The sequence below is a fragment of the Rhinolophus ferrumequinum genome, chromosome 9, assembly GCF_004115265.2.
Source record: "Rhinolophus ferrumequinum isolate MPI-CBG mRhiFer1 chromosome 9, mRhiFer1_v1.p, whole genome shotgun sequence".
Taxonomy (NCBI): domain Eukaryota; kingdom Metazoa; phylum Chordata; class Mammalia; order Chiroptera; family Rhinolophidae; genus Rhinolophus; species Rhinolophus ferrumequinum.
The window spans coordinates 40,809,434-40,825,082 of NC_046292.1; the positions used below are offsets into that span (position 1 = coordinate 40,809,434).

General features: G+C 39.9%; 1 protein-coding gene across 1 annotated transcript in view; it reads right to left on the reverse strand.

Moving 5' to 3' along the window:
• Positions 1 to 15,649, reverse strand: part of FYB2 (FYN binding protein 2) — an 83,583-nt gene that overhangs the window by 43,204 nt on the left and 24,730 nt on the right. Inside the window, exon 4 of the mRNA XM_033114495.1 lies at positions 14,676 to 14,709. Within this exon, the coding sequence (XP_032970386.1) occupies positions 14,676 to 14,709 (34 nt within the window). The remainder of the gene's footprint in view (positions 1 to 14,675; positions 14,710 to 15,649) is intronic.

The window sequence follows — 15,649 nt, forward strand, 5'->3', positions numbered from 1 at the left end:
CTTTTATCTTTTCTCTGGTGCATTAAAACCAGGTCTGAGATCTGTCTTGATTTAATACGGTGTGGGTCAATATAAAGAACTTGGATTGCAGAGAATAAATAACTCTATGAATTAAATATATCCATGCTTCAATTTCTTTGTTTCTACATGTATTAAAATATCTGAATACAGTCTGTCTCCAGGACTGTAGACATTATTAGGAGGCAGCACAGAATTACAGACGGATTTGAGCTTGGGGTCAGACAGATTTGAAGTTGAATCCTAGCTCTTCTACTTTCTAATTATAAAGTATTGGATAAATCACTTAATCCTTAGTTTCCTACTCTATAAAAAAAATCCTTAGTTTCCTACTCTACAAAAAATACTTAGTTTCCTACTCTTTAAAGGTATATTATGGATATTGAATGAAATATTTGCACTCTTCACATAGGCATTCCACAAAAGTGTGCTAGTGATCTTGTATTAGACAACAGAAATTACAGGGTTTTTAAAAAATAAGTTTTGGAGTTTGCATTTTGGAAAGTTCTTTTTACTACTGGCATAGCATCAGGTTTTTATCTTTTCTGATTTTCTTATAGAAAACCCCTAGTAATTTAAATATTACATAATAAAATATTAATGTCTCTTGATGATATCTTCAACATTATCTGTGTTCAAGAAAAAACAATATCTCCTTATATATGATGCAAATGCTGAAGATGATTTACAAAAGCGGTATTTCTCATTGTGTTTGGTCCCTAAGAGAGCCATTTTCAAAATCCATTTTGAACAAGTGAGCTCTCTTTGGCTGAAGCATGAATTGTGACTTCTCATGCTTGTTTACACTGGCCAGGTCTACTTTAGGCCACAGCCCTCCTTTGGAGAATAATCTGTCAACCTCTGTATTAGGCTCTATACTCTGGAGAAGTGGTACACACGGCTCATTCAAACATCTGTTCATTTGGTCAAACAGTGAAATTATCCATCACAGTATTAGTAGCTGTACTTTGGTTGGTGCAAAAGTAATTGCGGTTTTGTAATTTTTTTTTTTAAACCTTTTATGTATTTTAAGTGTGTTTTTTCAGGACCCCTCAGCTCCAAGTCAAGTAGTTGTTTCAATCTAGTTGTGGAGGGCGCAGTTCACACTGGCCCATGTGGGGATCGAACCAGCAACCCTGGTATTATGAGCATCGTGCTCTAACCAACTGAGCTAACCAGCCACCCTGTTTTTTGCAATTTTTAACCTTTTAAACTGCAATTACTTTTGCACCAACCTAATGCTATTTGTTGAGGGTTTATCACACGTTAGCTACTGTACTTAGATTTATCATATCTATCTCCCTCTGGCTGTGTGGTCGTAAGTAGTCAGTTAGGGTCTCAGAGCCTTTATTTCTTCATAGGGTCTCTGAGGCAATTACTGAGTGAACACCTGGGAAATGCCTGACAGACACATTTCCCCTCTCATCTTCTCCTGCCCCACATTGCATGAGGCTGTGTCAAAAAGTTTCAGTGCAGGACAGTTCTGGAAAATCTAAGGTAGAGCTTGCATTAAGTAGAAAGATTGAGACTTCAACCGCGAAACCTGTTATAGCCTTACTTTAAAAAATATAGCTTATATATATACTATTATGTCAGTTTCAGGTGTACACCATAAGTGTTCAACATTTATATGCCCAAAGAAGTGATCACGGTAAGTCCAGCAACCATCGGACACCGTATTACATTATCACAATATTATTGACTATATTCCCCATGCTGTACATTACGTCCCCATGACTTATTAGTTTTTATACCTGGAAATTTAGACCTCTTATTCCCTTTCATCTTTCCCCCCACCTTTTAAAAAATTTTCAATTACATTTAACATTCAATATTATTTTATATTAATGTCAGGTGTTCAGCATAGTGGTTAGACATTTATATAATTTAAGAAGTGATCCCCTTGACTAGTCCAGTACCCACCTAGCACTATACATAGTTATTACCATATTATTGACTATGTTCCTTATGCTTTACTTTGCATCCCCATGACTATCTTGTCACTACCAGTTTGTACTTCTTAATCCCTTCCCCTTTTACAACCTGCCCCCCAAACCTCCGTCTCATCTAGCAACTATCCGTTGTTCTCCACAAAACCTATGATGACTGTGAAGGTTAATTTCATGTGTCAAGTTGACTGGCCCCGGGGGTCCAGATTAAATATTATTTCTGGACTTGTCTGTGAGGGTGTTTTTGGGTGAGATTAGCATTTGAATCAGTGGACCCAGTAAAGTACATATCCCTCCCCAGGGTGGGTGGGCACCATGCCATCCCTTGAGGGCCTGAATAGAACCAAAGGTGAGGAAGGAGGATTTTGTTCCTTTTTTCCTACCTCACTGTTGAGCTGGGACATCTCATCTCATCTTCTCTGGCCCTTGGACTGGGATTTATGCCATCAGCTCCCCTGCTTCTCAGGCCTTTGACCTAGGCTCAGTGACCCCGCGGACGTCCCTGAGTCTCCAGCTTGCAGCTGACACATCATGGGACTTGACATCCATAATCATGTCAGCCAGTTCCTCATAATTAATAAATAATAACTATTGTACACGTAATATATATTATACATAATCAAATCTATACATGTATGTCCTTCTGTTTCTCTGGAGAACCCTAATACCATGACCAGGTAAATGTTGTCAGAGTGCTACCTAACCTTATACAACCTGCCATCTCCCCTGGCCTCAGTTTCAAGAGTAGCATGGTTAACTCTGAAGCTGCCATGTCAAACCACTGATCTCATTCATAAGGAGCACAGGTAAACAATAACAATAGCTAATAATTGGTGAGCACTTCCTGTGTGCCAGACACTGTTCCAATTACATGTGTGAATTCATTTGATCCTCATTTGACCCTATGAAGTAGATACTGTCATTTTTTTCATGTTCAGATGAGAAAACTGAAACATAATTTAAGGTCACCGAGTAGTAAGTGTTAGAGCAGAGATCAGAAGCCAGGTATTTGACTCCAGGATCTGGGGTTTTAACCACTATGCTCCCATGTTTCCCCAAAAATAAGACCTAGCCAGACAATCACTTCGAATGCATCTTTTGGAGCAAAAATTAATATAAGATCCAGTCTTATTTTACTATAATGTAAGACCAGGTCTAATATAATATAATATAATATAATATAATATAATATAATATAATATAATATAATATATAATACCAGGTATAATATAATAATATAATATAATGCCAAGTCTTATATAAAATAATATAAGACCAGGTCTTTTATACTATAATATAAGACCCGGTCTTATATTAATTTGTGCTCCAAAAGACGCATTAGAACTGATTGTCCAGCTAGGTCTTATTTTTGGGGAAACACAGTAGCACCTCACAAAAGGGAGGCACCCATTAAACTCTAACATAGCATGAACAACTGCCACTGTGATGGAAGTCATCACAGAAGGAAGTCATAAGCCTGTATAGCAAAGACGACCCAGAGGACTGAACAAACTATAATCAAGACCATAATGAGGAAGATCACATCTGCTAAAGATGCAAAAGTAGAGCCGCTCTGAGATTTCTCAGTCATTGACTCATATACTCTCATTCACTCTTTGAACAAACTATATTCATGTTAATGTTGTCTACATTATCTCATTTCACCCTCTCTGGAGCATTTTACAGATGAGGAAACCGAGGCTTGGAGACTTTCAGCAACTCTCCCAAGACAGCACTCTGGTTAAGTAGCAGAGTGGGTCTGGAAACCAAGCCCTGTGATTCCTAGTTTATCGCTCTTCTCTCAACTGCAGGTCACTCTAGAACCCAGGAGAACCTGTGAAATGAAAATAATGAAGCACAGGATGATGATGAGGGTCAAGGAGCTTATGAGTGGGTTATAGATACTATTTTTCAAAACTCTGTTAGGCTGATTCAACCATCTCACAAATCAACTCTTCTCTATATTAGCCATTTATATGGGGAAAGTGTGATGGGAAGTCACTATTCTTCTCTGTGCCTGACATTATTACTTATAAAATAAGGACAGTATTATTTAACCTGTATTTTGAGGTTAAGGTGAAATCAATGAAGCCACTGGCGAAATTAGGAATGGCTCTAAGAGCATTTGACTCCTAATGCAACTGCTAAAGCAGATTCTTAGTAATCCAGTGGCAACTTCTGCAGCACAAAACAAACCGACCTCAAGCCCTCATTTACATTATTAAGGTCAACCTTTAAAATATCTGCATTTCAAATTTCAGGGAGTCTGCTTTGAGGTAGGCCATAAGACCTAACCCTATTGGCTTAGGGTTAGGTCTCCCCAAAAGAGGGAGACGAGGTCACCCTCTGAGCTAGAGGCCAGCTTTACTAGAAGCCCTGTCTCCTGACTCCCAGCCTCTGCCTATAACACTAGATCTCTTTACATACAAATCCTGCTCCTACCAACACCTGGCAAATCACTGCCATTCATCAAGTGTTTACGACACTGCCGGGCACTTTGTGGAATTACAGATATTTATCTCAATTCTTACAGCAATCCCAGGAGGTAGCACTTATTGATTTGGCCATTTCCCATGGGAGGAAATGGGCGGCCCAGAGATATTAAATAACTTTTCTAAGATCACACAGCTAGTATGAGGAGCTCCAAATATGAATCCAAGGCTATGTGACACAAAAGTCTATTCTCTTAACCTCTTATAACACATTCCCTGGATCTTCCGATTTTTAAGTACTGCTATGTTATTCAATTTAAACAAATTTCAATTATGGTAAGAAAGAAGTATTAGATTCCCTGCTTTCAAAAAAATAATAAGAATTTAGACAGGGAGATAAAATACCCCCAAGAAACTGGAAAATAACAAAAACAGACTGTATATCATTGAATCTTAGCTAAATACCATCTAAGTCCATTTTATTATTCAGCCAACATTTGCTGAACTATTATTACACATTACACCACCTACCACTATACATTCTAATCATGTCAAATTACCTGTGGATGTCTCCTGCCTCTGTGCTTTTGTATGTATGGTCCCTCTGCTTATAACATCCTTACCACCAATGTCCTCTTTACAAACTTCTACTTACGCTTTAAAATACTAAATAAGTGTCATTCTCTCTGGTCCTTCTACAATCTATTCACATGGCAGCCAAGACAATCTCCTAAAAAGATAATTTAGATCTTGTTACAATCCTGCTTACGACTCTCCAGAGGTTTCCTATGGTTTATATTCAAAAACAAATAACAACAAAACCATCAAACACCTCGCCGTTACGATGTCACTCCTAGCATCCTTTCCATCCTCCTGTCCTGCCATCTCGTCCTCCCTCAGTACACTCTAACCCCACTGCCCCCCTTTCTGTTTTGCAAGGATGCCATGCTCTCTCCTACCTCGAGGCCTTTGCAAATGCTGTTCCTGCTGGCTGGAATGGCCAGCTCCTTCTCGACTATCAGGTCTCACCTTAGATGTTGCCCTCAAGAAAGTCCTTCTCCTGCTACCTTTTCCAAATAGCCCTCCTCGCCAGCTATTTCTATTGACCATACCCTCTGCTTTATACCATTCTAAAGAGCGGCCATAATTTTTAAATCATTTCATTCCTTTTTTGTGAGTTTCATGTTCTTGCTCTGGGATCTTACATATCACTTACTGCTGAGTCTCCAGTGACTAATACAGTGGCTGGCACATCATTGACTCCCAGCTGTCTGCATTTCCCTGTGATGCTCACAGAAATACTAGAAACTCCTAGATGGATAGGTAGATGATATCACTTTTTTTTTCCCATTGAGCTCCTCCTCTGCACCAAGCACTATTCTAGAATATAAAAGCAAATAATAGACAAGGTCATGGAACTAAAGACTTTTATAGTCTTGAATAAAACAGAAAATAAACAGGGAGAATGAATATTATCATTTGAAGCATTAATAAATACTAACAGGAGAATAAAACAGGCTAGACAGTGGCTTGGGAGAGGAAACAGGAGCTATAGTCAGGGAGGTTGACATTTAAGCATTTACCTTACATTATATCAGTATTTGCTTATTTGTCTTTCTTCCCAACTGAAATGTGCGCTCTATGAGGATAAACACTTTGTTTTATTTTCTGTTGGGTTATTGGCATCTAGAACAATGTCTGGCACATACTTGGGACTCAGTAAATATTCCTTGTATGAATGAATGAATGAATGAATACTGAATGATGAGAAGGAGCTATCAGGTGAAGATCTGGGAGAAGACCACTCTATACATAGGAAAATGATCACCTCCCAGATATCATTTCACCTTGGTAAGAATGTGCTTGTTGTGTTTGAAGAGGAGCCAGAAGGCCACTCAGTGGGCTGAAGACAGTGATCAAGGGAGAGAGGAGGTTAGGGGAGGTGTGAAGAGTGGGGAGTAAAGAGGAGAACATATAGGACCTTCTTGGACCTGGTAAAGAGTTTGTGATCTTTGAATTTTATTCTAAATGTAAAATGGAGGTGAAGTTCTCAATGATTAGTTTGATTAAATAAATATTGAATTCAAAGTGTATCGAGTCCACAGAAGAGGGGGAAGAGAGGAGAGTGCCTCCCATGAGGGCTAAAATAATGACAAGCTTCTTGGCAGAGTGTCGCTTGCTCGACACGAGACTAAGAAAGAACAGAGGATTTCATGGGAGTCCATACGTTCACATGGTAGTAGTCCTAAGATGGTATGTGAGGGCAAGTGAAGAGCTCAGATTGCCCAAATCATGTAGCTTTAGTATTAAGAGGATATGGTATAGCATTTGCAAATTAATGGAAAAATAAAGATAATACAGTCTTGGAATGTTTATTGATACAAAAGCTCATGGAAGAGAATATCATTCTATCTGCCCGTCTATGCCCCCGTCCATCAGTGTATCTGTCACTCCTTTGGTCTTATCATTTATTCTTTAAAGAATTACTTATATGTCAACTTCCTGGGGAAACTAAGGTGAGAAAGTCAGACAGTCCTTCCCTCATGGAGTTTACAGTCTAATAGTTATCTTCCCAAATCCTTTATGTTGAAAATTCTGAGAAAAAACAGTGTCGCTGAAAATCTTTCTAAATATATAGTCCTGAATTCACATTCTGGATAAGCTCTGTATTACCTCGGACTTTAGGGAAAGTCATGAAATGCCTCTGAGCCCTGAGTTTTTCATCTACAAACTAGAAATATTAATTTTACCCTCTTGAGATGGTCATGGTGCTAAAATGATTCTGATGGATGTAGAGGGCTGGGTAATGGAGCGATAAAGGTTAGTTTCCATTCAGCCTTTCTTTGTACCTTTCTTTCTATGTTCAAAACTAGGCTCCCAGTCTGCAACTTGTGGTGGTTTCATTTCTTCATAAAGCATGACTTTTTCGAACTCATCATTTGAATGCCATAAAGAGAGAAGACAAGACTTGGTTCCAGACGCTTTCCTACTTTTGCTCCACCCTGGCCAGCTTCCCTCACACAGCTCTTTCTGCTGTGATAGAAAATGAAATTCTAACACAGGCATTGAAGAACACGGGCCTGGAAAATGTCCAGGCTCAATTTGTGGAGCAGGCCACGAGTCTATTCAACCTCGCCTTTTCTCATCATAAGTAAAGATCTCATGTGAATCTGTAATAAGGCAGCCGGAAGTGGTGGTTGAGAGGCCGTGGTCTGGAGCCAGGCTGACCTGCTAAGCCCTGGTAGTACGGATCCAGTTGCAGTTATCCAGTACGGGGTAGTTGTAGTTGGGAGTTTTAAGATGGGAGAGTTGACATAAATACAGGGCATAAGGTGTGGTCGATGGAAAGTGCTCAATACATAGAATCTTTAGGTGATTTTTTTAAAAAATGAGGAGTACTCAAAAATATGAAAGAAGAGAAAAACCCTAAGTAAATTCACTGCTCCTGCCTTGTGAAAGACGGGCCAGATAGTGGCCTTGTTGTGTCCCTGAAACCCAGTTGAAAAGGGATAATAAGTTATTGAAGGGTTGAAGCTGAAGACACCTGAATGTTCTAGGTACAGGCTTGAAAAATGGCCCTGTCTTCATTCTTGCCCCATAGCAATTCCGTTTAGCACACGGGGGTCTTGGAGCCCACTTTCACCAGATGTCATGTGAGGAGTCTGCTTGGCTGCTGGGCAGTCAGAGCAGATCTATGCCAGTTACAAGGACATAAAGCACAGCCACTCAGCAAAAAGCCCTGTAGCAGCGAACAGCTTCAAAACCAGCCTTTGAAGATTCTGATCTTACATGCACAAAGGCACACAGATGGACTTCTTTTGTTTTGTCAAGTAGAAAGAAATCCCAAATAGCTTTCAGGAAGGAGCAGTCTTGTACTGGTGATGGGCCAAGCACTCTGCACGTGTTCATATCAACAGGGATAGAAACCAAATCACGCAGAAGCGGTCCCAGAGTCCCATCTTCCTCTCACGTCTCCCGCCCCATGGCTCATCCAGAAATGGCTGGCTTTTCTCCCAAATATAACTTGAATTTATTAATTTCTTTATCTCCATTGCTAGCACCTTGTGCATGTTGTTATTTCACCTTTTGGTGACTTCGTTTCCTCATCTATAAAATGGGATGGTTTCATCCACTTCTTAAAGATGTCATAAATCATATATGTACTTAGAACAGACACTATATACATGTGGATTACTTTTTTTCTCTCTTTAGTAGGGGATATTGGGGAACAGTGTGTTTCTCCAGGGCCATCAGCTCCAAGTCATTGTCCTTCAATCTAGTTGTGGAGGGCGCAGCTCAGCTCCAAGTCCAGTCGCCGTTTTAAATCTTTAGTTGCAGGGGACGCAGCCCACCATCCCATGTGGGAATTGAACCAGCAACCTTGTCGAGAGCTTGCGCTCTAACCAACTGAGCCATTTGGCTGCCCCTGGATTGTTCTTTTTAATGTTATTATCATTGTTATGTTGTTGCAGTGCCTTCCTTGGCTGTCTTTCCCTTTTCCAGTTTCCCCACTACAGGTATTATTTATGCAGCATCCAGAATGGACTTTACAAAATAAATGTTAGCTCACATCACTGCCTGGCTTAGAATTCTCCTCTGGCTTCCTAATGTATTTAGAGCAAAATCCAAATTCATTCCATGGCACACAAGAGTCACCACCACCATCCATTCCCTTAGTGCACTGTGTTTTAGATATGCTCCCCTCCTTTCTGGCTCCTTAAATGTGGGAAGGGAGAACACCCTTGTTTATATCAGCTGTTCCCTCTCCTGGAATGTTCTTCTCCTAGACCTTCCATGACTGGATCCTCCATCATTCAGGTCTCAATCTAAACGTCACCACCTTAGAGAGGCCTTTCCTGAACATCCTACACTTCCTTTATTGCACTCTCAATCCCTAGTTACTATCCTAATACTTCAAAAAAAATTTTCTTTATAGTATTTACCATGATTGAAATAAAGAAAACAGATGTTTCATTTGACCACAGTGTCGTTGCTCTGCTATTAGCATGTTCTCCTTGAATGTCTTAGATAAGGCATTTAGTCCCCACTTCCACAGCATCTACTCTTCCCCGTGGTCTGACACAAGTCCTCCACACAGTCACATAATCTGCCCAGCCCTAGGAGGCATTTGTATTTCCCAGTCTGTATAGGGTAGAAATATCAAAAACACAAACACAAAAACATGTTCCAAAGTATTAGGTTGAAGGAGGTCACACTGAAGATTCAAAATAGGCTTATATTATCTTTCAAAGACTATCATCAAAACAAAAATACAAAATTAAAGAGTTCGGGAGAGAAAACGGTAGACTCCTGAGATCCACCCCTAGACCCTGTAGAGACACTATACTGTCTACGTCTTTTCTAATAGTGACATAAAGAACCTCTTCCTTCCTTAGCATCTTGTCTGAGATTCCCTGAGTCAGGAGTACCCTCTAATACTTTCTAATGGGAGAAAAGCCATATTTATAGCTAAATGGATAAAATATTAGCCAGCTCTGCTAAGGACGGAGAGAGCCCCAGTGCTGATGGCTGCTCTGGGATTAACCTACTTTGCTCACACAAATAAGGGCTGCTGTTCAAAAGGGATACCGGCCATCCTGGTTTACATGAAAGAGTGATGGCAAAGAATAATCTCCAAAGAGTCATTTCACTACTGGGAACAAATGAGATATTAATATTCCAGAGATAACAAGAGATGGAGAGGCCAAGGGTTGAAGAAACGAAGACTCATCAAGCATCTTCTGAGTACTCCACGCTTTATACAATTTATTTCATTTAGTCTTCAAGGCAATCAGTGAAGTACGTACTATTGTGTTCACTTTACAGATGTGTATTTCACAGCTCTGATCTGTTAAGAAAAGACTTGTCTGAAGTACAGAGGAAGGCTTTGAACCTATGCGAATCTGATTTCAGACCTGTACTTGTTTCATTACACAACGTGACTTCTCCTATATTTAGTACACAATATGAAGACACTCAGGAAGGAAAGTGGCTATTGTACATGCACCGATTTCCTAACAAGGTGATTAAAATATGTAGAGCATCCATAGAAAGAGCTGAAGCACAAAGATTCCTGTGTTGTGAATAATGGTTGTAAACAGTGAGATTTTAGTTTGGAGAAGAATGTAGTCCTTAGATGTTTTAAGAACTGTCATGTAAAGCAGAGGTAAAGACAATGTATACTGTACCAACTAATACATCTTGGGCAGATGGCTGGGAGTCGGGGATGGGAGGTCGTCTGTTTTTCTAGCTCAACTTCAAGGACTTTTGAATAAACAAACAAGCAAACAAAGCAACGTATGTGTGCATGTACATGTAAGTTATTTTTGTTTCCTATATATACTGCTGTACTCTCAATGTCTATAAGAGTAGAGGCTCAATAAATATGTGTTAAATGAGTAACATCTGCCCCCCCCCAAAAAAAAAAAAAACAACACTGGATTCTCCCAGTAATGAGAAAAGAATTTTTGAAGAGTCTGAAGTTCTGAGCATGGATTCCAGCATTTGGTGGGAGGTTATATAATCACTTTGCAAGCTTTTTGAACACTCTGTAGACACTGGGCACTGTGCTAAACACTTAATCATTATTTCATTTAACTCTCACTACAGTTGTATGAGTTAGGTCCTACCAATATCCCATTTTACACTTGTAAGTAGAAAGTGAGGTTTGCAGAGATTAAGGCATTTGTCCAAGGTTACACCCAAGGTTACACAGGTATTTAAGTGGTAAGGCAGGGATTAAAACCCCAGGTTTGTGTTAACATTATGCTATATTACTTGGCTGCATCAGATAATTGCCAGGGCCCGTTTTCAGTTAAGATCCTACATACTCTATTTGTAGTACCTATGTTGAAGATCAATACGGGGAACATGGAAATGTTCTTCTCAAACAAGTGCCAGTGTCCATGGAAGTTGTATCTAAGCCTGCTTAGCATCGTGGCATTTACTTGTTCAGACTAATTTCTTATCCCTGACAGATGAAGTCCAAACTCCTTAGCGTGGCACTGACTACACTTCAGAATCCAAACTCCTCTCTTATTTTCTCATATCAGAATACTTTTTATCTGCTTATCTCCTCCTCTTTAGTACTACTGCCTCGCTTTCAATCATGTTGTAGCCCTATATAAACATGCATTGGTTCGTCCGTTTGTCCACCCACCCATCCATTCATCCAACCATCCATCTACCCACTAACCAACTATAAGTAAGTTTATTTGCAAGAACAATACCCTGTCCTCACCCACCTTACAGTCTCACAAAAGGGAACAAATAAGTAAACCTATCTAATTTTAACCCATTGCGCAAGATACATCACAAGTTCTTTCTTCTGCCATGAAGCCACCCCTAAGAATCCTGGTCCCTCTTCATCTCTTTTGTCTTTCACTCTTGCAGCACTCTGGCCCACATCAGTATTTGAGGTACGATGAAACTCACATCAGATGAGGGTTAGGTGCTAAAGTCCGTATGAAAGAACAATATAGTCAAATTGCCCTTGTATACCCCTTTGGAAGAAGGTATCAGGTAGAGACTGACTACTGTTTCCCAAGATTTGTCTATCACAGTAAATTTGTCCCCCATGTGGAAATGAGTTTCTGTTTCTTTGATGAAAGCGCTAGAGAAGAAGTCAGCTTCGCGTAGAGCCAAGCTGCAGGAAAAACGCATATGTAGCTAAACACTGCAATCTCATCACACTCAATCAGACTGAGATGCTCACAGCATCCAAGGCATGAGGGAACCAAGACTAATTCAGAGTAGACCAGAATGCCACTGTCCCCTCAGATTGTCACACTGGGGCCAATCTCATTGAGTAAACCATTGCCTGAGCTGTCCAAATTGTTTTCTCTTTCAAATCAATGCACATAGAATGCAGCGCCACTAACATACTGTCATTTATGCTGTCATTTAACTCTGTCAAACAGACACTCAACTAGGAACTCCTGCAGCATATGAATCGTGTTTAGCACCACACTGTCCACTCCTTGTTGAACACGAGTGTCTTATCTATTCCTTGATGTAAAAGATCCTCCATGATTTGGTTCCTGTCTACTCCACAATCCCTTTTCTTTCCATCCCTTACTCTATGTTCTATACTCTAACTCTACTTAACTATGAAGTTTCCAAAATAAGACATGTTACTTCAACTTCCTGCCACTGCCTTCCCAAGTTATCCAGCAAATGTTGACCCTCACTACTCATTTTAAATGTTTCCTCTTCAGTGCTAGTTTGATTGGATTAACGCTTCTATTCTTCAACTCTTCCTGGAACACTGGGCTTCCCCATGTAGTTTCAGTGCCCTCCCACTCTTGATGCTGGGCTTGGTCGTGTGACTTGCTTTGACCAATAAGATGTCAGCAAATGTGATACAGCAGAGGCTTGAAAAGTATTTGTGCAATTGGACTTGTCTGCTAGGAGAAAATTCCTCAGTTAGCTTGTTGGAGGATGAGACAGATGGCACTAAGTCAGGTTGCCCTAGTCATCCCAGCCAAGGCAATCCTAGATCAGCCAGGTGCAAGCTGACCCCCAGACACAGGAGTAATCTCAGTCAATATCAGCAAAACTGCCTAGATAGTCGATAACACATGAGCTGATCCCTCAAACCCACACTCACGTTGTATACTACGGATGTTTCTTGTTGATAGTTATGGAGTATTCCTGTAGCAATAGATAACTCAGGAGGACTTCCTTGACCCCTCCAAGGAAAAGCAATCACTCCCATATTTTTGCAAACTCTGAATCTTTTATAATTTCTCCATTGCAAAATTTAACCTTTTCTACTATTCTAAACATTTGATAAACGAATAATATTATTATTTATTTTTAGGTTCAGTTGTTCTTGAGAACAGAAACATCTTTGTGAGGGAGGTGAGGTGATATAGTCAGAATAGTTTGGGCATACCTGGTAGCACAGCCACTACGGAAAACAGTATGGCAGTTCCTCAAAATGTTACAAATTAAATTACCATATGATCCAGCAATCCCACTTCTGGGTATATAACCCAAAGGAAATGAAAACAGGATCTTGAAGCGATATCTGCACTCCCATGTTCATTGTAGCATTATTCACAATGGCCAAGACATGGAAACAATCTAAGTGTCCATCAACAGATGAATGGATAAAGTAGATGTGGTAATATACAATGAAATTTTATGTAGCCACAAGAAAAGAAATTCTGCTACTTATGACAACATGGATAGATCTTCAGGGCATTATGCTAGGTGAGGTAAGTCAGACACAGAAAGAAAGATACTGTATAATATCACTTATATGTGGAATCTGAAAAAAAAAACTGAACTTGTAAAAATAGAGAATAGATCATTGGTTACCAGGGACTGGGAGAATTGGAGCTGCGGTTGAAGAGTACAAACTTTCAACTAGTATATAAATAAGTTCTGGAGATCTACAGCATGACATAGTGATGATAGTAAAAAAAAAAAAAATACTGTATTATAAACTTCAAAGTTGCTAAGAGACTAGATCTTAACTGTTTTCAATACAAAAAGGGAATAATAACTATGTGAGGTGATAAAGGTGTTAGCCAGAGCTACCATAGTAATCAATCATATTGCAATATATAGATGTATCAAACCAACAGGTTATACATCTCAAACTTACACAATGTTGCATGTCAATTATATTTCAATTCAAATGATAGTTTGGGCATACCTGGGTCAGAATCACAGCTCTGCAAATGACAAACTTTCTGAGCTCGAGTGTCTTTAGCTGTGAAATGAGGATTGTACAAAGGCAGCAACTTTGCAGCCCTCTTGCGAAGATAAAATGAGGAAATCTGTGTAAAGTAGCAGGCTGAATGCATGACACACGTCAAGGGGCTCAACAGATAGTATTTGATTGAGGGAATTAAGGAACTGACATTTCCATGGCAAAATTCTTAGAATGAGTGCACCAAAAATAGAAGGTCCTTTGTTCCACTACCAATTCCTAACACGGCACCAGCTGCCCTCAGCACTCTATGGCCTCTAATTTGATTTATTACTATGGAAGCTAATGTTTCAATTTACTGACCCCAACTGTACAATAAATAAAAGTACCTCAGAGGACCATCTTTGCAACTTAATGTCAGCAGGGTTGTTAAATGCAGTTTATTTAATCTCTCATCTAAATCAAAAATTGCAGTTTGTTACTTATAAATCTGCTCTTCCCGCAACCCTTCTGAGAAATACCAACACCTGGCCTGTGCTTCTGGCTTGCTCTGGGCAGGCTCAGCAGCCTCGTTGGTGGTCTCCACTCCTGCACAATTAAGAAACAGCTACTCACCTCTCTGGAGGCAGGTAACCTTCTTCCACAGCTGCTGCAAGGGAAAAAAAAAAGGCAGAGGGAGAAAGAGGCATTAGCAACAGCCTGATTAAAACGAATTATGTTTATGCAATGACCTGACTCCAGGGACAAAACACGGAGTGGTAACTCATCTGTGCTGCAAGCCTCCCCTTCCCCTGGCATCCAGGGAACCCTCCATCCTGCATTGCAGCCCTCACCCATACTTTATGGTGCTTAATCATGAGTATAATCTCTTGTTTTAGACTTTCACCTCCTGGAGCACTAGTACTTCTGTTGCGTTTCTCTCTTAATCTCTTGTACCTATCACAGGGCTTGGGCAAAGAGCATGTAGCTGCCCAATTCATGCTCGAAATAAAGACAAATTGCATGTATTGAGCACTTACTGGTGTGCCAATTAGTTTAAAGTCTTTCCATGTCTCGTATCTTTCATTTATCCTCACAATAATCCTGTGAGTGGGGTGTTATCATCCCCATTTGCAGGGAAGGATGATGAGGCTCCGTGAGGGACAAGCCCAAATTTAAATAGCTAGTGAGCGGAGGAGCTGGGATTTACAAAGCCTGTTTTATGACAAAAGACTTAGTGCCTTCTTCTGTGTTCTCTGACAACCTTCTTCCCTTTCAGAGGAATAGCCTGAATTATTATTATTTTTTTATTTTTAAATTTATTGGGGTGACAATTGTTAGTCAAATTACATAGACTCTGGGTGGTGAGCACACAATGGGATTTATAAATGTTGTAATACAGAATTAGGCCAGAATTATTTAATGTTTATAAAATCATACTTAGCCTTCTCTGGTACGGAGGTGGCCATATTATTAAAGTACACTTATAAAAGCTCTATTTCTCTAGATAGAATTTTCTTTGAGGATAAGGCTTAAGATGACTTAGAGCAATGGTTCCTAAAGTGTGGTCCCAGCAGCGTCAGCATCCTCTGGGAACTTGTTAGAAAGGC